This window comes from Scyliorhinus torazame, chromosome 20 (genome assembly GCF_047496885.1).
Source record: "Scyliorhinus torazame isolate Kashiwa2021f chromosome 20, sScyTor2.1, whole genome shotgun sequence".
Taxonomy (NCBI): Eukaryota; Metazoa; Chordata; class Chondrichthyes; order Carcharhiniformes; family Scyliorhinidae; genus Scyliorhinus; species Scyliorhinus torazame.
Window position 1 is genome coordinate 6,946,999 of NC_092726.1, and position 25,809 is coordinate 6,972,807.

General features: G+C 48.9%; 1 protein-coding gene across 6 annotated transcripts in view; it reads right to left on the reverse strand.

Moving 5' to 3' along the window:
• LOC140396838 (phospholipid phosphatase 4-like) overlaps positions 1 to 25,809 on the reverse strand; it is a 53,225-nt gene that overhangs the window by 20,622 nt on the left and 6,794 nt on the right. Inside the window, exons 1-8 of one of the 6 annotated variants that reach the window (XM_072485601.1) lie at positions 20,067 to 20,100; positions 18,383 to 18,538; positions 15,434 to 15,545; positions 13,644 to 13,723; positions 5,555 to 5,663; positions 4,536 to 4,626; positions 3,195 to 3,258; positions 806 to 930 (exon numbers count right to left, since the gene is read on the reverse strand). In XM_072485601.1, the coding sequence (XP_072341702.1) occupies positions 806 to 930; positions 3,195 to 3,258; positions 4,536 to 4,626; positions 5,555 to 5,614 (340 nt within the window). In that variant the 5' untranslated portion in view covers positions 5,615 to 5,663; positions 13,644 to 13,723; positions 15,434 to 15,545; positions 18,383 to 18,538; positions 20,067 to 20,100. Of the gene's footprint in view, positions 1 to 805; positions 931 to 3,194; positions 3,259 to 4,535; positions 4,627 to 5,554; positions 5,664 to 13,643; positions 13,724 to 15,433; positions 15,546 to 17,042; positions 17,221 to 18,382; positions 18,539 to 20,066; positions 20,101 to 25,809 lie in introns of those variants that run through there. The other 5 variants (XM_072485595.1, XM_072485600.1, XM_072485596.1 and 2 more) reach the window with 5 other exon arrangements.

Here is a 25,809-nt window from a genome sequence, read left to right on the forward strand (position 1 = left end):
ACCCAAGGATATGCAGGGTCGGTGGATTGGCCACGCTAAATTACCTTAATTGGGAAAAAAAAAATTGGGTACTCTCAATTTATTTGTTTTTAAATACAAGGACAAGAGCAGCAGATACCTGGGAACCCCACCACCTGGAGGTTCCCCTCCAAGTCACTCCCCATCCCGACTTGGAAATATATCGGCCGTTCCTTCACTGTCGCTGGGGCAACATCCTGGAACTCCCTCCCTGACAGCACAGTGGGTGTACCTACACCACAGGGACTACAGCGGTTCAAGAAGGCAGCTCATCACCACCTTCTCAAGGGGCAACTAGGGATGGGCAATAAATGCTGGCCTAGCCAGCGACACACACATCCCGGAAATGAATTTTTAAAAATATTAATGCTGTGGCTGCAAGAGCAGGTCAGAGGCTGGGAATCCTGCAGTGAGTAACTCACCTCCTGACCCCCCAAAGCCTGTCCACCATCAACAAGGCACAAGTCAGGAGTGTGAGGGAATACTCTCCACTTGCCTGGATGAGCGCAGCTCCAACAACACTCAAGAAGCTCGACACCATCCAGGACAAAGCAGCCCCGCTTGATTGCTCCCCTTCCACAAACATTCACTCCCCCCCCCCCCCCCCCCCCCCCCACCGACGCACAACGGCAGCCGTGTGCACCATCTACAAGGTGCACTGCAGGAACTCACCAAGGCTCCAAATGCGATCACGGAGACTGACGCCAGCGACGCACACATTCCATGAAAGACCTGGGCGTTCCTGATCTGTCTACTGGGCAAAACGATGAAGGTATGGTGAACTTACATGAAGAATGGCCACTGGGGAAACTCTTCCTTCCCTCCAATATGATGCCAGGGTTTCCTGTGCACTGCATGTCCTCGGTCACCACTCCGTCCGGGAAGCAGCGGTAGAAATAGTCTGGCCGTGGCCTGTGAACAGGGAGGACCACACAACAGCTTAACCATTCCCACCGCAAAGTACACTGCCACATGGCTGCATTCCCCCACAAACACTGGGAGGCGGTGAGAGGCAGGCAATAAACGCAAGTCATCGACTCACGCTCCAAATCAGAAACTTTACCCAGAGAGCGGGTGCCTTGTGCAACTCGCTGTTGTCAATGGGTGACAGAGCTGAACAGCAAAGATGCATTCAGGGAGGAGGCAGATAATCCAGAGTGAGGAACACTGTCAGGGCGGGGAAAGGCCAACATGGACCATAAGACATGGGAGCAGAGGCTGGGACACGGACTTTGTTGAGAAGCTGTTCGCATCTATCCCAGACGAGGATTCACATCAGCTGATAATTGGGGGCGATTCTAATTGCATGTTGGACCCTCGGAGGGATAGGTCCAGCCCCAAGCTAATGGCCAGGTCGGCTAACTCCCGGATTGATTTTTTTTGTGGGGTAGTTGGTGCTGCTGGAGGGAGTCTGGGGGGGCAGAATATGCAGGGATACTGATTTCAGACCATGCACCACGTCATGTGGACATGAGGTTCGAATCGGTGCGGGCTCAGAGACCCGGCTGCAGGTTTAATTCACCACTCCTGGTGGCATTGGCAATAAGGAACTCTGTAGAGCTCAATCAGAACAGGGAGATTTCCTCCGCCACGTTCTGGGAGGTACCGAATGTGGTGGTCCGGGGGGGGGGGGGGGGGGGGGGGGGTCTTATAAGGCCCACAGGGACAATGTTGAGAGGGAGGAGAGGCAGAGGTTGGTGGATGTTATTGTAGAGGTGGATGGGGGTGGGTACTCGCTGGCCCCGACTAGGGAGCTGTTGGCTGAAAGGAAGGTGCAGGGGCAGTTTCACCGAATGACAATAGAGAAGTCATCTTCGATGCTCGAGAGAGGGTTCAGCATGAATATAGGGAGACGGAGTGAGGGAAGGGGCAGAGATTGGAGGCAGCATTGAGATTGGAGGAGATGACGGAGCGGGTGGGGTTGATGCAGTCGGGGGAGGCACAGGGGCCTGACGGCTTTCCAGTAGAATTGTACAAACCGTTTTTGCCAGAATTACCACTCCATCTCCTGGATGTGTGCAATGAGTCGTTGGCGGAGGGAGCTGTTGTCGAGCAACATCGGGAGGCTGTTGAATGTGGTACTGACCCCGTCACGGGGTAGGGTGCCGGGGGTCATCATATCACTGGATACGGAGAAGGCCGTTGAGCGGGTGGAATGGAGGTACCTGTTCGAGAAGCTGAGGTGGTTTAGGTTTGGACCAATATTATTATTATTCTGTTTGTTTCATGGGTGCGGTTGCTGTGTGCATCCCCCACGGTGAGAGCAAGGACAAACAAGATTGGGGTATTTTAGGTTGCATTGGAAAACAAGGCAGGGATGCTTGATGTCCCCGTTAGTGTTTGCGTTGGCTATTGAGCCCCTGGTGATGACATTGCGGGAGTCAAGAGAGTGAAGGGGCATTGTGAGGGGAGGGAGCACAGGGTGTCTCTGTATGCGCATGATTTATTGCTCTACATTTCTTTTTCTTAAATAAAGTTAGAGTACCCAATTCATTTTTTCCAATTAAGGGGCAATTTAGCGTGGCCAATCCACCTACCCTGCGCAACCTTCTGTGTTGTGGGGGTGAGGCACACGCAGACACGGGGAGAATGTGCAAACTCCACACGGGCAGTGACCCTGGGCCGGGATCGAACCTGGGACCTCGGCGCCGTGAGGCAGCAGAGCTAGTCACTGCGCCACCGTGATGCCCCTTTGCGATACGTTTCTAACCCGCTGGAGTGCATGGAGAAAACAATGGACCTACTGGGGAAGTTGGGCGCATTTGCTGGGTATAAACTGAACGTGGCAAAATGTGAGGTGTTTCCGGTGAATGCTGGGCCACAATGGAACCTGGCCAGTCAGGAAGAGGGAGGGTCAGAGGGGATTTGACGAGGTGGGACTTCCTGCCGCTGTCCCTGGCCGGGAAGGAGGGTACAGACCATGAAGCTGGACATTTTGCCGAGGTTTTAATTTGCTTTCCAGTCCCCTCCAACATTCCTTCCAAAGGTGTTTTTCCGGAGGATGGGCTGGGGGGTGGGGACTGTTTGGGGTAATTTAGGGGTGAGGAAGGGGAAGATTGACAAACTGTTTGAGAAGTGTTTATGTCTGGTGGCAGTTTGTGTACATTATCGATTGTGCTGGGAATAAAGTAGATATACGTTTAACCTCCAGCAAGCCAGCGCAGAGCCTTCCTTACCTTCCGATCACCAGTTTCAATGTGTTTGTAATCACTCCGTTCAAAACCAGGCCCAGCGACGCAGCTGCAAGTGGAAACACAACAACTACGTGAGCTTTCAAACCAGTAGAACAGAAAATCTGCTGAAGAGAATCACTGATCCGACACTGCCCGGAGTTGAGGGAGGCCGGTAGGGACGACGGACGTGCCATCCAAACAGGACAGCCACGCGGATGGGAACGGACTCATCCTGGCCAGGGGTGTTGCTCTCGGTAACAGTGACCATGGGAGTATCATCGATTGTTGTCAAAACGCCATCTGGTTCGCTAACGTCCTTTCGGGAAGGAAATCTGCCGTTCTTACCTGGTCTGACCCACAGCAATGTGGTTGTCTCTTCACCGGCCCTCTGTGAAATGGCCGAGCGGGGCACTCAGTTGTATAAAAACAACCAATCCAAGGTTTCCCCCCTTCCTGGCGTTAGTGTTGTAATCTATCTTGGACCCTGGATCAATCTCGATGAACTGAAACTCCACACAGTCAGTCGAGGCTGGAACTGAACCCAGATCCCTGGCGCTGTGAGGCAGCAGCGCCAACCACTGTGCCGCCCAACTGAACAGTTGCCGCTGGGGTCTGTTTCTCTCATCGTGACAGAATGTTGTCATTCCTTGCAGGCCGACCTCAGCAATCGGAATCGGCAGGAGGCGCAATCTCAGCAGAGTTTACACTTAAACCGGGGACACTGCCCAGTGAGAAATCGAGCTGGCTTCTTAACCCTTCGCCAGGCCAGGAGAGTGGAGCGGACAACAGTAGCTCAACTAGCTGCCCCATTTGAGCCGGGTGCTGTCCACACGACACGCTGGCGTCACTGGATCAACATCAGGAGCAGGATCAAGACTGACTCGCTGCTCCCCCTGCCCCCCCCCCCCGCAATCTCGAAGACCAAGCAGCACACTTGCTCATGTGCCTCAAAGCTGGCCAAATTCACGTCATCGAGGCCAACATTCCTGCGAAGCACTGAGGAAGGGCTGCACAGTCGGAGGTGCGGCCTTTCGCACGGGAATGTTAAACGCAAGCTCTCCACCCTCCCAGGTCCCATGGCACTAATTCCAACCGGAGCCAGGGAGGCTCCCCCCAGACGCCAATTGTTCACCTCTCTACCAGCGCCGCTGAAAGCGAAGCAACTATTGGTTGATTTATTGCCGGGATCTTGCTGTGCACACGGTGGCTGCGGTGATTGCCAACATTACAACAGTGAGAAGCGACCATTGCTGGGAAGCGCTTTGGCGCGTTCCGGGCACGTGAGCGGTTTTATTTTTTTGTCTGTCGATTTAAATCGGCAGAGTTGAAATTGGCGCCGCTCACCTAAACAACCTTCCTTCACATCGTCGTTTTCTGTGCGATTCAGCACCTTCATCAGAAGTATCACCATCAATGGCGTCAGGAAGGAAATGGCCTGTTGAAGGGAGAACGGTAAAGGTCATTCCCCAAATTAGAAAACGGGCAAGCTGGCTCTGCACCTTGTATCGAGGGAGACGCAACGAGAGAGGGGTTTTGATGATAAATAGCCCCCTTCCTCCGCCCACTCACTGCGCGCGAGAACTCTAGTCCGAGTGAAGCTCAATCTCACACAGTCCAGCATCAGCTGCACTGAGCCAGGCTGCCAGCTGGAGGGAGGCACCACATTCGGTTTCAGAGACATTGCGTCTGCCCGACCCAACTGCCTCGCTCTGTCCAGAAGGTGGCTTCTTTGACTGAACTGATCTTCCGAAAAGCAAGGACAACCCGTTTATTTTTTTAAAAACAAACATTTTTGAAGGCATTTATGGTTTTATAACAACAAAAGATACAAATACAAAGGGAAACATTATTCAGTGCGTAACCCCCCCCCAACCAACCATACCCCGCCAACTTGGCCTATACACGCACTCCCCCAAGTCCCTCCATCTCTTCTCGCTGTTCCCGTCTAAACAAAACTAAACTAACTCCCCCTACCCCCATTCCTGAACACCCCCCCCCCCTATTCGAACTGCTAACAGTTTTGTTTTCCCCGAAGAAGTCGATAAACGGCAGCACCGCCGAACGAACGCTGATCCTCTCGGGGCAAACTTAATTTTCTCAAGCATGAGAAACCCGGCCAAGTCACGGACCCACACCCCCGATTTCAGGGGTTCCGACTCCCTCCACGCCAATAAGATCCGTCTCCGGGCTACCAAGGAGGCAAAGGCCAAAACGTCAGCCTCTCTCGTCCCCTGGGCTCCCGACACTCCAAAAATCGCCACCTCTGGACGCGGTGCCACCTTCGTTTTTAGGACAACCCCTTTCTTTGTTAACTGGGTAACACAACACCGCTTTACTCAGCATGCCGAAGTGTTCACACTTACAAACATGTGCCAAGTCGGGACAGTATCCCTCTCGCTCCGAGGGTTCTTGTACAGCCACATCTCCTCTGGGTGAATAATTCGGTGGAACGGAGTTAATGTCTCAGTGATCCTGTACAATACAAGCAGCAGACAATTACAACGCATGTTCATTCAAGACTTCTTAACACCATTTTCATCCCTTACTCCATCAGGCAACCTGTTCTGAAGAACACTTGCATTGCAATCAACTTGGACGGAGAAGTTCATCAGATATATGAGCACAATTAGGCAATTCGGCCCATCGAGTCTGCTCCGTCATTCTATCATGACTGACATGTTCCTCATCTGTTACCTACAATGCTACAGGCCAGAGCTGGATTGTGAAATCAGTCAGAGCAACTCCTCCCTGGAACACATGACCTTGGGGCAGGAGTCGGCAATTTAGCCTCCCGAGCCGAACACCCTCAATGTGATCATGGCTGATCCCATCCTGGCCTCAACTCCACCGTCCTGCCTGTTCTCCATAACCCTTCAACCCATTACCCGTTAAAAATCTGTCTAACTCCTCCTTAAATTGACTCGCTCTCCCAGCATGCACCGCTCTCTGGGGTAGCGAATTCCACAGATTCACAACCCTTTGGGAGAAGTAGTTTCTCCTCCTCTCTGTTTCAAATCTGCTACCTCTTATCCTAAGATTATGACCTCTCGTTCTGGAATTCCCCACAAGAGGAAGCACCAGATCCTGTCTACTTTATCCATACCTTTTCGCATCTTGTGTACCTCAATTTGATCTCCCCTCATTCTTCTCAACTCCAGAGTCTCAGCCTAAACTGTTCAATCTCTCCTCTTACGACAAACCCTCATCTCTGGAATCAATCTAGTGAACCTCCTCTGAACTGCCTCCAATACAACTCCATCCCTCCTCAAATAAGGGGACAAAACTGTGCGCAGTACTCCCGGTGTAGTCTCACCAATGTCTTGTATCGTTGCAACAACACCTCCTTACCTTTATACTGTTATGGGCCAGGGTTTAGAGAACCCCAAAGTGCATCATGGAGGTCACCAGACCCACAACTTTTAATAGATTGTGGTACGGGGAGCACACGGCCCACTCTACAGGTGTGGGACAGCAGAAATGGAAAAGTATTTTTTAAAGCAAATCAATGTTTATTCCATGAACTCAAGTTAACCTTTTTAAAACATACAGTGAACATCTTAGCAATCATTAATTCAAATACAACCCCAAAGAATACAACACTAAGTAATCCTTGAGCTTTCCTTTTAACATCCATAAAACTTCAAACAAAACCTTTCACAGAAGCACCTCAGGTTTAACCTCACTACTGAGAACAGTTACCACATTGAAATCAGCAAATACACATTCATAAGCTTGCAGAGATTCTCACACATCCTGCTGTGATTGCAGCTTCTACAAAACTAAAATGAAACCAACCCCATCCTGCAGCAAAAAGACTAAAGCGAAAGTAAAAAGCTGACAGACAGCCCAGCTCCACCCACTCTCTGACATCACAGCAGTAATAAACACCCATTTCTTAAAGGTACTCTCACTACAGATATTTATATACACACCCATTTAGTTCTTAAAGGTACTCCCACAGGACAATACTCAATTCCTTTTGCTCGAAATGGCAACATTCCATTCTCTTTCTTTATTATCTGCTGTACCTGCATTGCTAGTTTTCTGTGACGCATGAACGAGGACCCCCAGATGCCTCTGTATCGGACCACCTTGAAGTCTCTCCCCGATTTTCCGACCAAAATGCCTGACCTCACACTTACCCACATTAAACTGCAGCTGTCACATTTTGGCCCACTCCTAATCTATCTATATCCGTTTGTACGGTTCTTAGTTCCTCATTGCAACTTACTGTCCCAATTATTTTTGTGTCATCTGCAAATGTATCCAGAGAACCTTCTGCTGGGGCCCAGACTGAACCCTGTGGCAACCCACTAGTTATATCTTGCCATCCAGAAAAAGACCCATTTATCCCGACTCTTTGTCTCCTAGCCGACAGCCAGTCTTCTATCCAAGCTAATAAATTACCCCTGATCCCATGTGATCTCACCTTGTGAATTAAACTTCAGTGGGCAATTTAAGGGTTAAAAGTCTGGGGTTAGAGTTTGGGGTACTTTGGACTACACCATGGGATGGGGCAGGGGTGCCACTCTCCCCGTTGCTTTTCGCCTTGCGATAGAACCATTGGCAATGGCGCAAAAGGTGTTGAGGGACTGGAGAAGGATTGATCAGGGGGCCGAGTGTAGGGTTTTGCTGTATGCAGATGTCTTGTTATAATATATTTCGTACCGATGGGCAGCATTAGCGGAATTATGGAGATTTGGGGGGAATTTGGCCAGTTTTCGGGATATAAATTGTGAGGTGTTGCTGATCAATGCCAGAGGGCAGGAAAGGAGATTAGGGGGGTTGCCGTTTCAGGTGGTGGGGACGAGTATCAGTTCTCTCGGTATCCAGGTGGCACGGAGCTGGACCCAGCTGCACAGGTTGAACTTGGCAGGGTTGGTGGAGGGGATAAAGGGGAATTTTAAGAGGTGGGAAGTTTGGCCGCTCTCGCTGGCTGGGTGGGTACAGACAGTGAAAATGACCGTGCTGCCCAGGCTTCTGTTAGTGTTTCAGAACCTCCCCATCTTTGTCCCAAAGTCTTTTCTTTCGAAAGGTCAATGGGCCGATCTCGGAGGAAGGCCCCACGATCGCGATGGTCCTTTCTGGTACGAGGTTTGAGGGGGGGGGGGGTTTACTGGCATTGCCGATCTTGATAAATCCTTATTGGGCGGCGAATATTGCGATGGTGAGGAAGTGAGCTGTGGAGGAGGGGTCGGTCTGGGGAAGGGTGGAGGCAGCATCGTATCGGGGCACGGTTTCTTAAAAATATATTTATTCTCCTCCTTTTTCACATTTTCATCCAGATTTGCACCCACCAACAAACAATCCGCGGTAACAAATACAATGTCAATCCCCTTGCCAACAATACAACAATAACAAATACAATGTCAATCCCCTGGCCAACAATACAACAATAACAAATACAATGTCAATCCCCTGGCCAACAATACAACAATAACAAATACAATGTCAATCCCCTGGCCAACAATACAACAATAACAAATACAATGTCAATCCCCTGGCCAACAATACAACAATAACAAATACAGTGTCAATCCCCTGGCCAACAATACAACAATAACAAATACAATGTCAATCCCCTGGCCAACAATACAACAATAACAAATACAGTGTCAATCCCCTGGCCAACAATACAACAATAACAAATACAATGTCAATCCCCTGGCCAACAATACAACAATAACAAATACAATGTCAATCCCCTGGCCAACAATACAACAATAACAAATACAATGTCAATCCCCTGGCCAACAATACAACAATAACAAATACAGTGTCAATCCCCTGGCCAACAATACAACAATAACAAATACAATGTCAATCCCCTGGCCAACAATACAACAATAACAAATACAATGTCAATCTCCTGGCCAACAATACAACAATAACAAATACAATGTCAATCCCCTGGCCAACAATACAACAATAACAAATACAATGTCAATCCCCTGGCCAACAATACAACAATAACAAATACAATGTCAATCCCCTGGCCAACAATACAACAATAACAAATACAGTGTCAATCCCCTGGCCAACAATACAACAATAACAAATACAATGTCAATCCCCTGGCCAACAATACAACAATAACAAATACAGTGTCAATCCCCTGGCCAACAATACAACAATAACAAATACAATGTCAATCCCCTGGCCAACAATACAACAATAACAAATACAATGTCAATCCCCTGGCCAACAATACAACAATAACAAATACAATGTCAATCCCCTGGCCAACAATACAACAATAACAAATACAATGTCAATCCCCTGGCCAACAATACAACAATAACAAATACAGTGTCAATCCCCTGGCCAACAACACAACAATAACAAATACAATGTCAATCCCGTGGCCAACAATACAACAATAACAAATACAATGTCAATCCCCTGGCCAACAACACAACAATAACAAATACAATGTCAATCCCCTGGCCAACAATACAACAATAACAAATACAATGTCAATCCCCTGGTCAACAATACAACAATAACAAATACAATGTCAATCCCCTGGCCAACAATACAACAATAACAAATACAGTGTCAATCCCCTGGCCAACAATACAACAGTAACAAATACAGTGTCAATCTCCTGGACAACAATACAACAATAACAAATACAATGTCAATCCCCTGGCCAACAATACAACAATAACAAATACAATGTCAATCCCCTGGCCAACAATACAACAATAACAAATACAATGTCAATCCCCTGTCCAACAATACAACAATAACAAATACAATGTCAATCCCCTGGCCAACAATACAATAATAACAAATACAATGTCAATCTCCTGGCCAATAATACAACAATAACAAATAGAATGTCAATCCCCTGTCCAACAATACAACAATAACAAATACAATGTCAATCCCCTGTCCAACAATACAACAATAACAAATACAATGTCAATCTCCTGGCCAACAATACAATAATAACAAATACAATGTCAATCCCCTGGCCAACAATACAACAATAACAAATACAATGTCAATCCCCTGGCCAACAATACAACAATAGCAAATACAATGTCAATCCCCTGGCCAATAATACAACAATAACAAATACAATGTCAACCCCCTGGCCAACAATACAACAATAACAAATACAATGCCAATCCCCTGGCCAACAATACAACAATAACAAATACAATGTCAATCCCCTGGCCAACAATACAACAATAACAAATACAGTGTCAACCCCCTGGCCAACAATACAACAATAACAAATACAATGTCAATCCCCTGGCCAACAATACAACAATAGCAAATACAATGTCAATCCCCTGGCCAATAATACAACAATAACAAATACAATGTCAACCCCCTGGCCAACAATACAACAATAACAAATACAATGTCAATCCCCTGGCCAATAATACAACAATAACAAATACAATGTCAACCCCCTGGCCAACAATACAACAATAACAAATACAATGCCAATCCCCTGGCCAACAATACAACAATAACAAATACAATGTCAATCCCCTGGCCAACAATACAACAATAACAAATACAGTGTCAACCCCCTGGCCAACAATACAACAATAACAAATACAATGTCAATCCCCTGGCCAACAATACAACAATAGCAAATACAATGTCAATCCCCTGGCCAATAATACAACAATAACAAATACAATGTCAACCCCCTGGCCAACAATACAACAATAACAAATACAATGTCAATCCCCTGGCCAATAATACAACAATAACAAATACAGTGTCAATCCCCTGGCCAACAATACAACAATACCCAATACAATGTCAACCCCCTGGCCAACAATACAACAATAACAAATACAATGTCAATCCCCTGGCCAACAATACAACAATAACAAATACAGTGTCAATCTCCTGGCCAATAATACAACAATAACAAATACAATGTCAATCTCCTGGCCAATAATACAACAATAACAAATACAAGGACAATCCCCTGGCCAACAATACAACAATAACAAATACAATGTCAATCCCCTGGCCAACAATACAATAACAAATACAGTGTCAATCCCCTGGCCAACAATACAACAATAACAAATACAATGTCAATCCCCTGGCCAACAATACAATAACAAATACAGTGTCAATCTCCTGGCCAATAATACAACAATAACAAATACAATGTCAATCCCCTGGCCAACAATACCACAATAACAAATACAGTGTCAATCTCCTGGCCAATAATACAACAATAACAAATAGAATGTCAATCCCCTGGCCAACAATACAACAATAACAAATACAATGTCAATCTCCTGGCCAATAATACAACAATAACAAATGCAATGTCAATCTCCTGGCCAACAATACAACAATAACAAATACAATGTCAATCCCCTGGCCAACAATACAACAATAACAAATACAATGTCAATCTCCTGGCCAATAATACAACAATAACAAATACAGTGTCAATCTCCTGGCCAATAATACAACAATAACAAATACAATGTCAATCCCCTGGCCAATAATACAACAATAACAAATACAAGGTCAATCCCCTGGCCAATAATACAACAATAACAAATACAAGGTCAATCCCCTGGCCAACAATACAATAACAAATACAATGTCAATCTCCTGGCCAATAATACAACAATAACAAATACAAGGTCAATCCCCTGGCCAACAATACAACAATAACAAATACAATGTCAATCCCCTGGCCAACAATACAATAACAAATACAGTGTCAATCCCCTGGCCAACAATACAACAATAACAAATACAATGTCAATCCCCTGGCCAACAATACAATAACAAATACAGTGTCAATCTCCTGGCCAATAATACAACAATAACAAATACAATGTCAATCCCCTGGCCAACAATACAATAACAAATACAATGTCAATCCCCTGGCCAACAATACAACAATAACAAATACAGTGTCAATCTCCTGGCCAACAATACAACAATAACAAATACAGTGTCAATCTCCTGGCCAATAATACAACAATAACAAATACAATGTCAATCCCCTGGCCAACAATACAACAATAACAAATACAATGTCAATCCCCTGGCCAACAATACAACAATAACAAATACAGTGTCAATCCCCTGGCCAATAATACAACAATAACAAATGCAATGTCAATCTCCTGGCCAACAATACAACAATAACAAATACAATGTCAATCTCCTGGCCAACAATACAACAATAACAAATACAGTGTCAATCCCCTGGCCAACAATACAACAATAACAAATACAATGTCAATCCCCTGGCCAACTATACAACAATAACAAATACAATGTCAATCCCCTGGCCAACAATACAACAATAACAAATACAGTGTCAATCCCCTGGCCAACAATACAACAATAACAAATACAATGTCAATCCCCTGGCCAACAATACAACAATAACAAATACAATGTCAATCCCCTGACCAACAATACAACAATAACAAATACAATGTCAATCCCCTGGCCAACAATACAACAATAACAAATACAGTGTCAATCCCCTGGCCAACAATACAACAATAACAAATACAGTGTCAATCCCCTGGCCAACAATACAACAATAACAAATACAATGTCAATCCCCTGGCCAACAATACAACAATAACAAATACAGTGTCAATCCCCTGGCCAACAATACAACAATAACAAATACAATGCAAATCCCCTGGCCAACAACACAACAATAACAAATACAGTGTCAATCCCCTGGCCAACAATACAACAATAACAAATACAATGCAAATCCCCTGGCCAACAATACAACAATAACAAATACAATGTCAATCCCCTGACCAACAATACAACAATAACAAATACAATGTCAATCCCCTGGCCAACAATACAACAATAACAAATACAGTGTCAATCCCCTGGCCAACAATACAACAATAACAAATACAGTGTCAATCCCCTGGCCAACAATACAACAATAACAAATACAATGTCAATCCCCTGGCCAACAATACAACAATAACAAATACAGTGTCAATCCCCTGGCCAACAATACAACAATAACAAATACAATGCCAATCCCCTGTCCAACAATACAACAATAACAAATGCAATGTCAATCTCCTGGCCAACAATACAACAATAACAAATACAATGTCAATCTCCTGGCCAACAATACAACAATAACAAATACAATGTCAATCTCCTGGCCAACAATACAACAATAACAAATACAATGTCAATCCCCTGGCCAACAATACAACAATAACAAATACAATGTCAATCTCCTGGCCAACAATACAACAATAACAAATACAATGTCAATCCCCTGGCCAACAATACAACAATAACAAATACAGTGTCAATCCCCTGGCCAACAATACAACAATAACAAATACAATGTCAATCCCCTGGCCAACAATACAACAATAACAAATACAATGTCAATCCCCTGGCCAACAATACAACAATAACCTGCCCAAGGGGAATGCCTTTAGGTACCTGCAGGTTTGGGATTTCCGGGATGAAGTCTGATCTGGTAGCCTTGTTTTATTTTATAGATCAGAAGTAAAGGCAGTTTTCTGTCCCAGGAGAATAGTTAAAAAAAGAGTGATAACATTTGAAAGCAGAGCAGTCTTGTCTGAAGATAAGCTGAAACAACCCAGTTTAAGCAGCTAAATTAAGACATAGAATTATAGAATCCCTGCAGTGCAGGAGGCCATTTGGCCCATCGAGTCTGCACCGAGCCTCTGAAAGAGCACCCTTACCTCGGTCCGTTACCTTGCACCATCTCCGTAACCCCTCCTAACCGGCATATCTTTGGGCAGTGGGAGGAAACTGGAGCACCTGGAGGAAACCCATACAGACACGGGGAGAAAGTGCAAACTCCAAAGACACTCCCTTAAGGTGGAATTTGAACGAGGGTACCTGGAGCTGTGAGGCAGGAGGGCGAACCACTGTGCCGCCCCATTCAGCCAGAGTCTGCAGGGGTTCTAACTGGGACCCAAATCTGTTCTGCAGAGCAAGTATTGCTCTGTGCCCTGCTAGATTGAGGGCTGTCTGTTTCTTTCCTTGTTGTTTAATGGGGAATTGAGTAACAGTGTTAAGGGATAATTGCAAGCTGTCCTTTTCAGGTGTGAAGTTAAAGAGTTTAGTATTGTATTTATAATAAAGTTTGGTTTTCAAAATACCAAACCCCTATTCCTTTGTGCAGTCACTCCTGGAGTGAATCATTCTTTCCTCTTTCAAATAAAGTAAAATAATGGGGTTTTGGACCTGTATCCTCACCACTGTTGGGGTCTGGTCTGTATAATTCCTTGTTTGGCTCGGGGTTATTGAACTTAAAAGACGGTGAGTGTGTGTGCAATGACTGCATTCTTCCAGGTTCTGAAATGTAACCGGGGTGACTGGAGATGGCTCTTGCAGTTGCAAAAATGTGTTTGGGTGTTGGAGCGATTACTCAGGATGGTTTGCAGAGGGAGGCTAAAGCAAAACATTTGGGTTTGGCGTTGAAGCTCCATTTAACCTTGACGAAAGGGGTGAGGACGGATTAATGTGGAGCAGAGACCGCCGTGTCGAACCCAGGCTGGTACTCCCCGCACAGCGCTGATGGAATGCTCCACCGCCGGACAAGCCCTCTCCCTGATCCAATGTTAAACGGGAGCCCCCATACACGTGGACGGAGGGGATTCCACAGCACTATTTGCTGTCCAGGCGAGCTCTTTCGAATGCAGTCTCTGCCCAGTATTTATCCCTCAGCCAACATCGCTGAAACAGACAGTCCAGACATTAGCGCTTTGCTGTCTGTGACGGCTTGCTGTTTGAAAATAAGTCACGACACGTCAAAGCTACTTTGGGACGTCCTGGGGCCACGCAAGGCCCTATTCAATTCCAGGACTTTCCCTGGTCCTGTGGCCACCGATGGGGTTCCAACCGCCCAAATTGAGTTCACGCAACCTCCTCGCAGCCACAGGACGTTCTGACACTTTAGTGAGCTGGCTTTCACATCCGCCTGCGCTCCAACCCGAACGTCCATCACCGTCAAAAACTCTCAGGCTGCAGCTGCTTCCTCGCTTCTTTGAACCACAGGTCGGCGGGGCACTGCTGCCTGACGGCGCCGAGGTCCCGGGTTTGATCCCGGCCCCGAGTCACTGTCCGTGTGGAGTTTGCACGTTCTCCCCGTGTTTGTGTGGGTTTCACCCCCACAACCCAAAGATGTGCAGAGTTTTTGACGGTGATGGAGGTTCGGGCTGGAGCGAGCGCAGGCGGAGTCGGAAAGCTGAAACACTTACAGGAATATGGCAAACAGGAGTAATCTCAGTGCCACTTCGCAGATGACATTGACGATGGCATTCCTCCGCATGGTGACCCGAGTTTGATTCCCTCTGACCTTTCAGTGCCAATCTGTTTGAAAAGACAAGGCCAGCGAGTTAGGACATCCTGATACACAAACAACCCACGGGTTGCCAATCATTGACAGTCAGGTGGGAGTGCACTTTCTGCATCAGCCAAGCCAGATTGGACAAGTGCAGGTTATTGATTTTAAATATTTTCATTCAGATTTTTCATTTGTAAAATGCAAAATAGTACAAAACAGAAGAACACGCCGGCACACATAAAAGCTCAAAAAACAGCCCAACCCTTCCACAACCTAACCCGTCACCCCTTCCCTCCTCCCCTCCCGCCGCAACAACTGAGGGTGACCAACCCCTGAAAGTAAACAATAAACGGCTGCCATCTTTGCTCGCCTGACGGTGTACTTGACTTTCTCGAGGTGTAGGAACTCTGTCAGATCTCCCAGCCACACTGGGGCACAGGGTGGGGAAGCAAAACTCCACCCCCCCCCCCACCCCCCGGGGAATCAGCGAGGCGAAGGCCAGGACATCGGCACCCCCCTCGCGCACATGGGTCCGCAACTCCGGCCAGGACATCAGCACCCCCCTCGCGCGCGCGTGCGGGTCCGCAGCTCCGGCCAGTCTGAGACACCCCAAATATGGGGGAGGGGAAAACCGGAATCTCCGGCCTCTCAGGGGAGCTTTCAAATGGGGAAGGCAGTGTGTCCCTCCGTCTTTATAAGATTCAGAGGAATCTCCTTTTAAATTCCAGGCAGTATGTGCGTGAAGTTGATGCACCAACCCGTCTCACGCAAGCGCCCGTGTGTAATCCACTAGACAGTTACATGGGCAGGGTGGGTATAGAGGGATATGGGCCCAATGCGGGCAGGTGGGACTAGCGTAGTGATAGAAACTGGGCAGCATGGACAAGCTGGGCCGAAGGGCCTGTTTCCACGCTGTAAACATCTATGACTTTAAGCTGCACCCCAACTGGGAGATATCATGAGGTTGGTATCGCTTAAGTTTGGTTGGAGCTTGTTCGCCCTTCTCCACCCTGCGATCGTCCATGTGCTGACAACCACGGGTCGAGAAGGCAAACAAGCTGCGACTCAAGCCAGGAGGAGGAGGAGTTGAGGACAAACACACAAAGCTCCCGTTTCAAAAAGGCCAAAACCACCTCCAACGAAAGCCAAATGATATGATACAGACCCTCAGGTCGGTTTAACACCCACAGGAACTCAGCTTCAGAAGGCCATTCGGCCCCTTCAGTTTGCTGATTTGTAACGCAGTTCCACCTGTCTGCTCTTGCGCCACTCCCCTCAACAGCCTTATCGAATAAGAATTTACTGATGGCAGAGTCTCGGAAGCCCCCCCAGCCTTTGGGAGGACAAAGCACTTTCCCCTCCAAATGGCATGGCCCGGCGTGTTCGGGTTATGCCCCCCCCCCCCCCCCCCCCCCACCCACCCACTGGAGATAGTTTCTGCTCTCTCCCCGAATCAATTCTTTGATCATTTTGAACAGTCCTCGCTGTGAAAACTGCTCAGTAGTTCTTTTAAACAGACTCACCAGCTGGAGTGCTGGAACCACAAAGGAAACCTTGCAGGGAAGTGATGGTTTCGGACAGCCCGTGGGCACACATGAATTCTACACCCCTTAATCTTTTATACTCAAGGCAAAGTCAAGCTCATCCGACCAAACCTAACAATTTAACCCTCTGTTCCCCGTGCGGTAGACTCTGGGGAACTGAAGCTTTCGCAGAGTGAAGGTGGATGGGGCCTGTGGTTATTACGGCACAGTGGTTAGCACTGCTGCCTCACAGTGCCAGAGACCCGGGTTCGATTCCGGCCTCGGGTGACTGTCTGTGCGGAGTCTGCACTTTCTCCCCGTGTCTGCGTGGGTTTCCTCCGGATGCTCCGGCTTCCTCCCACAATCTAAAGATGTGCAGGTTCGGTGCTTTGGCCGCACTAAATTTCCCCCTCGTGCCCCAAGGTTAGGTGGAGTTACGAGGATAGGGTGGGGGAGCGGGCCTCAGTGAGGCGCTTTTGCAGAGGGTGGGGGGGTGCAGACCCGATGGGCCAAAAGGCCTCCTTCTGCACTGGGGGGATTCCACTATCACGGCAGACATGTCAAACTAATTCCCCTTGTACACTTAATCACACGCGTGTCTGCAATTTTGATGGCAGTGGGTACTTTGGATCGCTCGCTGCCTAACGACACACCACAATCTGATCGGCAGTGAAAGGCCACACTGCTTCTTTAGTCCTCGCTGTCACACAGCGTTTGTACGTGCTCGTTCAATGCTTTCCCAACTCCCCGTTCTTCTGCCACAATTAAATATGTCAATTCCTTTTTGAAACTGTTTTGTTTCGCATAATTGCAAGGAATGTGGGCATCTCTGGGCTGGGCCAGCAGTTGCTGCCCATCCCTAATTGCCCTTAAACTGAGGTGTCCCTCGGTCATTTCAGAGGGTGCAGTTCCGAGTCAGCCACAAGTTGCTGTGGGTCTGGAGGCCAGCTTGGGTAAGGACGGCAGATTTCCTTCCCGAACCAGGTGGGCTTTTACAAGCAACCGATGACAGTTGTCGCGGTCACCACTGCTGAGACGAGCTTTATATTCCAGATTTTGTTTTAATTTATCAATTGATTTTGTTCGTCAACCGCATTCAAATTCCACCAGGTGGCACGGTGGGATTTTAACCCAAATTCGCCAGAGCGCGGGTCCCAACATGATACGCCAAGTGACATTTCCAGTGCTTCCCAGATGACAACAGCCCACTGACTGCCAATATTTCCCGTTGCCCCTCTGGCTCTTCTGCCAGTTTTCATCCAGCTGTCACCTCTGATGACTGACCCTCCCCGCAGCCCACGACAAACCCCACCAGCAGAAGGGCTGCACGGTTCACTCACTGGCTCCGGTGACAGAGGGAGTGTCAGATGGCACAGACACTGCCTCCTGCATGCCGCGAGCAACCAAAGTATCGCCAGGCGCTCTTCAGACACGCACGGAATCAACTGCGACCAAATCTACCGCTGATTCGCTGCATTTCCCTCTGGAACACACACCTGTGCAAAAGAATTTTGTTTCAAAGCGAGTAACAAAGAAAAACCAAAATAAATCGGAAAGGTGAGTTCAGAGTCAGGAAACGCTCGTGATGGCCGCTGGCAGTGGCTGGAGAGGACCATCAGGGAAGAAGTGGGAGGAGAGGCCATATCTGTTGGGAGCGAGGGGGTGACAAGCTGAGCCAGAGGGGAGAGTAGCAGGAGCCAGTGAAGATTTGGAAGAGAGAGAATTGGCTGAATTCGGATAATCAGTCACAAGGGCATAGACATAGACACAGACATAGAATTTACCGTGCAGAAGGAGGCCATTCGGCCCATTGAGTCTGCACCGGCTCTTAGAAAGAGCACCCCACCCAAGGTCAGCACCTCCACCCTATCCCCATAACCCAGTAACCCCACCCAACACTAAGGGCAATTTTGGACACTAAAGGCAATTTATCATGGCCAATCCACCTAACCTGCACATCTTTGGACTGTGGGAGGAAACCGGAGCACCCGGAGGAAACCCACGCAGACACGGGGAGGATGTGCAGACTCCGCACAGACAGGGACCCAAGTCGGAATTGAACCTGGGACCCTGGAGCTGTGAAGCAATTGTGCTATCCACAATGCTACCGCGCTGCCCTATAGAAGGAGGCCATTTGGTCCATTGAGTCAATACCAGCTCTCTGCGGACTACCTCCAGTCCCACGCCAAACCCCAACCCGAATTTCCTTTTGAAATCATTCATTGTGACACAGTGATTGGCACCACTGCCTCACAGCGCCAAAGACCCGGGTTCGATTCCCCACTGGGTCACTGCCTGTGCGGAGTCTGCAGGTTCTACCCGTGTCTGCGCGGGTTTCCTCCGGGGGCTCCGTTTTCCACCCACAGCCCAAAGACGTGCAGGTTGGGTGGATTGGCCATGGTCAATGTGCAGGGTGACAGGAATAGGGCAGGGTGCTCTTTCGGAGGGTCGGTGCAGACTCAATGGGCCGAAAGGCCTGTGCCTGCACTGCAGGGATTCAACCGATTCTATCGTCTCTGACTTGGCCAGCCGGAGGGGGGAAACACCCCGGCCTGCCCAGCCCCACCCACCCCTGGAAACCACTCTGCCCTCCCCTCTCTCCTCGGGCACCTTTCCTGGTGTGACGTGCGTGGGGCGGGGCGCGGCGGGAAGAGGGCCCGAATGGCCTCGTTGGCGGGATTCTCTGCGAGCACCGGGTTTGGGGGTGGGGGTCCGGAGAGCGAGAAGCTGCAATTGGATCCCAGTCCGGACAGCGGGAGAATGGGGAATTCGGCCCATTGAGCCCATGCTAGCCCCCCCCAGGTGTGGGCAGCATTGCAGAGGTGACAGGAGTGGTGGGGAGGGGGGTTTAGAGGAAGGGGGACGCTGGGGAGACAGTGCTGGGTTGATGATGGTTGTTGTTTGGGGGTGGGGGGGAGTATAGAAGGTGATCTCCCCCCGCCCGGGACTCCCGCTCCATCCCCCGTCAACCCGGGCCCCCGGCCGGCGGCGCCAACCCCCCCCATCCCTGCCGCCTGCACTCACCGGCTCGCTCCCCCGGCAACCGGCCCGCCTCCCCCCCCCTGCGCGACGTGGCAGCAAGAGCAGACCCGGCGCTCGGTCCTCCCGCCGCAGCGCCGCCCGCAGCCCGGGAGCGCCGCTGCAGCGCTCACCTCCAGCCAGCCAGGTCCTCCTTGCGCGTCCATGCACTGTCACCAGGCCACCCCGCTCACCATTCTGCCTCCTCCCCCCCCCAATGACTACAGCTACTGCTTACCCCCCCCCAAAAAAAAAACAAAACACTCTGGAATCCCCCCCCCATTTTCAAACACCGTTAAAAACCTAGCCCCTCTCATCTATCGATGGGCCGAGCGGTCTGCCCCCCCCCCCCACCACACATCACGCGGTTCGTTCCAATGTCGGATATTGTCTCGTCGAGACCTGGGCACATCATCCCAACATCGCGCGAGCTTTCATTCGGACACCACCTTCACTGTCAACCCCCCCCGCCCCCCCGCCAAGCCAGTAACCCCACCCAACACTAAGGGCAATTTTGGACACGAAGGGCAATTTATCATGGCCAATCCTCCTAACCTGCACATCTTTGGACTGTGGGAGGAAACCGGAGCACCCGGAGGAAACCCACGCACACACGGGGAGGATGTGCAGACTCCGCACAGACAGTGACCCAAGCCGGAATCGAACCTGGGACCCTGGAGCTGTGAAGCAATTGTGCTATCCACAATGCCACCGTGCTGCCCCATTTTGTATGATTCTCTCACAATGATAAAAGTGAACTGTTTCCCTGGGTGTCCACACAGGCTGAATGAGTGTGCCCAGTACTTTTTGGTGTTTTTTCAGATCTCTGGTATCCATACGGTATTTTAGTTACCTCCATTTGCGTTACCTCCTCGTCCTATTACTCAACCTCACCCTGCAGTCTCCATTTCCCAATCCACGCCCCTGATGCAACACATTGCTCTGTCACATTGCAGGCCAGGTCACCTACGGTGCTACCGAAAGGCAAAGTTCCCTCTTCCTGAACCACAGGTTCACTGGGCTGGGCTACATTCATGACCGCAGGAAGCTACAAACCAGTCTCCCATCCATTGACTGTATCGATAATTCCCGCTGCCTCAGAAAGGCAGCCAGCATAATTAAGGACCCCACTCACCCCGGACATACTCTCTTCCACCTCCTTCCGTCAGGAAAAAGATACCAAAGTTTGAGGTCACGTACCAACCGACTCAAGAACAGCTTCTTCCCTACTGCCATCAGACTTTTGAATGGACCGACCTCGTATTAAGTTGATCTTTTCTCTACACCTTGCTATAACTGTAACATTATATTCTGCAGTCTCTCCTTCCTTCCCTGTGTACGGTGTGCATTGTTTGTACAGCATGCAAGAAACAATACTTTTCACTGTATACTGATACATGTGACAATAATAAATCAAATCAAATTTTTAAAAAAGGTTCAGTGGGAGAGAGGAAATAATCTGCGAGTAAAATGCTGGAATTGTTTATTTGGATTTGTTCATTGTCACATGTACCGAGGTACAGTGAAAAGTATTTTTCTGCGAGCAGCTCAACAGATCATTAAGTACATGGGAAGAAAAGGGAAGAAAAGAAAATACATAATAGGGCAACACAACATATACAATGTAACTACATAAACACCGGCATCGGGTGGAGCAGACAGGGTGTAGTGTTAATGAGGTCAGTCCATAAGAGGGTCGTTTAGGAGTCTGGTAACAGCGGGGAAGAAGCTGTTTTTGAGTCTGTTCGTGCGTGTTCTCAGACTTCTGTATCTCCTGCCCGATGGAAGAAGTTAGAAGAGTGAGTAAGTGGGTGGGAGGGATCTTTGATTATGCTGCCCGTTTTCCCCAGGCAGCGGGAGGTGTAGATGGAGTCAATGGATGGGAGGCAGGTTTGTGATGGACTGGGCGGTGTTCACGACTCTCCGAAGTTTCTTGCGGTCCTGGGCCGCAAATGTCAGGAAAGGCTGGAAATAAGTTGGCCAATCCGTACTAAATACTCTGAACGGGTTTGGCTGGAGTTACCAAATGGCAATGGAGCAGCAATATAACGATTGTCCACATGCAGACAAAATGCACTTGCAGCCCATTGCAAAGGAGTTGTGTCATTTGCTGACCTCGCCCATTCTTTCCTCCTGTACATTTACTTTGCTGTGTGCACCAAGTTCAGCAGAAGGATGCTGTGGGTGGCTGTTAGAAAGCAGAGGAAGAGAAACCAGAATGGGGGGATTGCTCTCATGAAGAAAAGGCCAAGTTTCATAGGAACTAGGAGCAGGAGTGGGCCATCTGGCCCCTAGAGCCTGCTCCGCCATTCAATGAGATCACGGCTGATCTTTTTGTGGACTCAGCTCCATCTACCCGCCCGCTCACCGTAACCCTTGATTCCTTTACTGTTCAAAAATCTATCCACCTTTGCCTTAAAAACATTCAGCCAGGTAGCCTCAACTGCTGCACTGGGCAGGGAATTCCACAGACTCACAACCCTTTGGGTGAAGAAGTTTCTCCTCAACTCAGTCCCAAATCTGCTCCCTCTTATTTTGAGGCTACCTCATTCTGCTTTCACCCGCCAGTGGAAACAACCTCCCTGTTTCTATCCTATCTATTCACTTCATCATTTTATATGTTTCTATCAGATTCCCCCCCTTCATTCTCCTAAATTCCAATGAGCACAGTCCCAGTTTACTCAATCGCTCCTCAGAAGCCAATCCTCTCAACTCCGGAATCAACCGAGTGAATCTCCTCTGCATCCCCTCCAGTGCCAGTACCTCCTTTCTCAAGTAAGGAGACCAAAACTGTACACAGTACTCCAGGTGTGGCCTCACCAGCACCCTATACAGCTGCAACATAACGCCCCTGCTTTTCAACTCCATCCCTCCAGCAATGAAGGACAAAGTTCCGTTTGCCTTCTTCATCACCTGCTGCACCTGCAAACCAACTTTTTGCGATACATTCACAAGGACACCCAGGTCCCTCTGCGCAGCAGCATGCTGAAATTTTTTACCATTTAAGTAATAGTCCATTTTGCTGTTTATTCCTCCCAAAAGGGATGACCTCACATTTACCAACATTGAACTCCATCTGCCAGACCCTTGCCCACTCACTTAAACAATCTATAATTCCTTTGCAGGGTTAATTTGTTTAGCCTGTGCCATCCTGCTCGTCACAGAATACAGTAACATTGGAGTTGTTGACCCATCAACCTCCATCAGTTGGTCCCTCACAGACCAACGGGACAATGAAATCACAGAAACAAGGTGCTCTGATTCCAAAGGTTAGGTGGATTGGGTATGCTAAATTGGGTAGGGTTACAAGGATAGGATGGGGACTGGTCCTCGGTTAGGGATGCTCTTTCGGAGGATCAGTGCAGACACGATGGGCCGAATGGCCTCCTTCTGCACTGTCGGGATGCTATGATTTAATGTCCCAGCGTACGGCAGGTTTTGCCACTCACTCTGCATCTCTGCTGTTTCCCCTTGCTTGCCTTGGGTTTCCTGGCGTTGGTCTCCATTACTCCTCTGCACTCGCTGCTCCACACATTTTCTCTACTCCTCTCTTCACTGGCCAGGACCTAAACAGGTCTAACGCACAAATCAACTGTTGTTTGTCAATAGAGTAGCAATCCTCCCAACCTGCTCGTGGCTTCTGAGGAACTCCCTGAACACTGTTTTGGGGTTTTACGTCAACCTTTCTTGAATCTCAACCCTGAGATTATGTTTCTGATCGAGAGACAGAGAGAGAGAGAGAGAAAAATCAAAACTTCTGATCTTCCTTTCCGTTTTATAAAAATAATAATAATCTTTATTAGTGTCACAAGTAGGCTTACATTAACACTGCAATGAAGTTACTGTGAAAATCCCCGAGTCACCACACTCCGGCGCCTGTTCGGGTACACGGAGGGAGAATTCAGTATGTTTCATTCACCTAACAAGAACGTCTTTCGGGACTTGTGGGAGGAAACCGGAGCACCCGGAGGAAACCCACGCAGACACGGGGAGAAGGTGCAGACGCCGCACAGACAGCGACCCAAGCCGGGAATCGAACCCGGGTCCCTGGCACTGTGAGGCAACAGTGCTAACCACTGTGCTACCTTGCTGCACAGAGACATACAGTGGCAGACTTGGTGCCGTCTGTTTCCTTATTTGGGACGGCCTAGGTGCCTTGGACACCAACGGCCGTGGCCGGTCGGGAGCCGCCCCACCATCAAGGTGGCGGATCTTAATTGGACCTCATCGATCCGGGTGATGGAGCCCTGACCGATGGATTGGGTATTCACCTGGGACCGCCTGGGGCTCCCGGGGATAAAAGGCGCTGCGCAGCCCACCACTCGCTCTCTCGACTGCCACAACAACAGTGACCCTTCCCCGGCCAATAGGAGACCATCCACGCCATCGACGGAAGGGCCAGAGCCAAGGAGACAGGTGACCAGCAACAAACTTCCAACACTGCCGGGACTGCGGACTCAGATAAAGGCCATATCTGCCCGGCACTTGCCTGTGAACTGGAAGTTCAGTTGAGGTCCTTCTTGTGTGTATTAGCTGAGAGTTCAACTTGCCTGTGTGTGTGAGATTGATTAACATTAACGATTGTGTACTTGTGAAGAAAGGTATATTAGTGTCCAAACAACGTGTGGTCATTTGTCCATCGTATACGGGTTAAAGACACAGCACGCCGGGCAGCAAGCTCTCACTTTCCACCTCTTTGGTCTTGACTCTGAAGATTCAGAGTGAAATTCACACCTCGAGGGGTTGACCAGGAAGAGGTCAGCATTAGGAAATCGTTCAGCCACCTTACCTTACTTGGCACTGACTCAAAGGCGTGCGAAAGCGAGCCAATCCTCGCAAGAATTGAAGTGCTTATTGAAGATGACAGAGGGGGGAAATCCTGGAGGGGCAGAAAAGCTGACACTTGGGGTGACTTGGCTTTGATGTTTCCAAATGAAGGGAGCAAGAAACAAAGGGGGGGGTGGGGGGGGGAGAAAGCAAATGAGAATGGAGGAAATTCTCCAGCTCAGGCCCCTGCCCAGCCGGTGTGTCAGGCGCTGTCAGGTTGTTTCCCTACGATGTCACAGAGGCAGGACACCATGATGTCAGTCCCAGCCCGTGTGTCTATCACAATGACCAGGATCAGCAGGAAAGGGTTTGAGTCACCTGGCTCGCTCTCTCTCACACTTAGCTAGGGTCTCTGCCGCTCTCAGTGATCACAGAGTGAACAACTGATTGTTCCTTTCTGAGAACGGTGCATCTGGCACCCAGTGACACATCAGCAGTCACTTTACCTCCCCCCCCCCCCACACACACACACACACACACACACACACACACACCCCCCTCCCCACACGCAACCCCAACAGCCTGACAAGAGGGTGAAACATTCCACAAACCGCAGTCAACCTGCTCGTAGAATCCCCACCGTTCTGAAGGAGGCCATTCGGCCCATCGAGTCTACGCCGACCCTCCGAAAGAGCTCCCGACCTCGGACCAATCACCTGTCCTCGCCTCGTAACCCCTCATGCCCGGTTCCATTTCGTGACCCGAATGCTTAGGTCCAAAGCAAAGGTTTTCAGGAATAAGCAAACAGGGTTAAATTCGGCTGTGAGCTCAAGCTTTGAGCAAAACCAAATCCCTTTCAGCATCAGGGTTGAAGGCGTTGTGAAAGATGACAGCGGTATGGGCGTCATGGTGGCGCAGTGGTTAGCACTGCTGCCTCACGGCGCCGAGGACCCGGGTTCGATCCCGGCTCTGGGTCACTGTC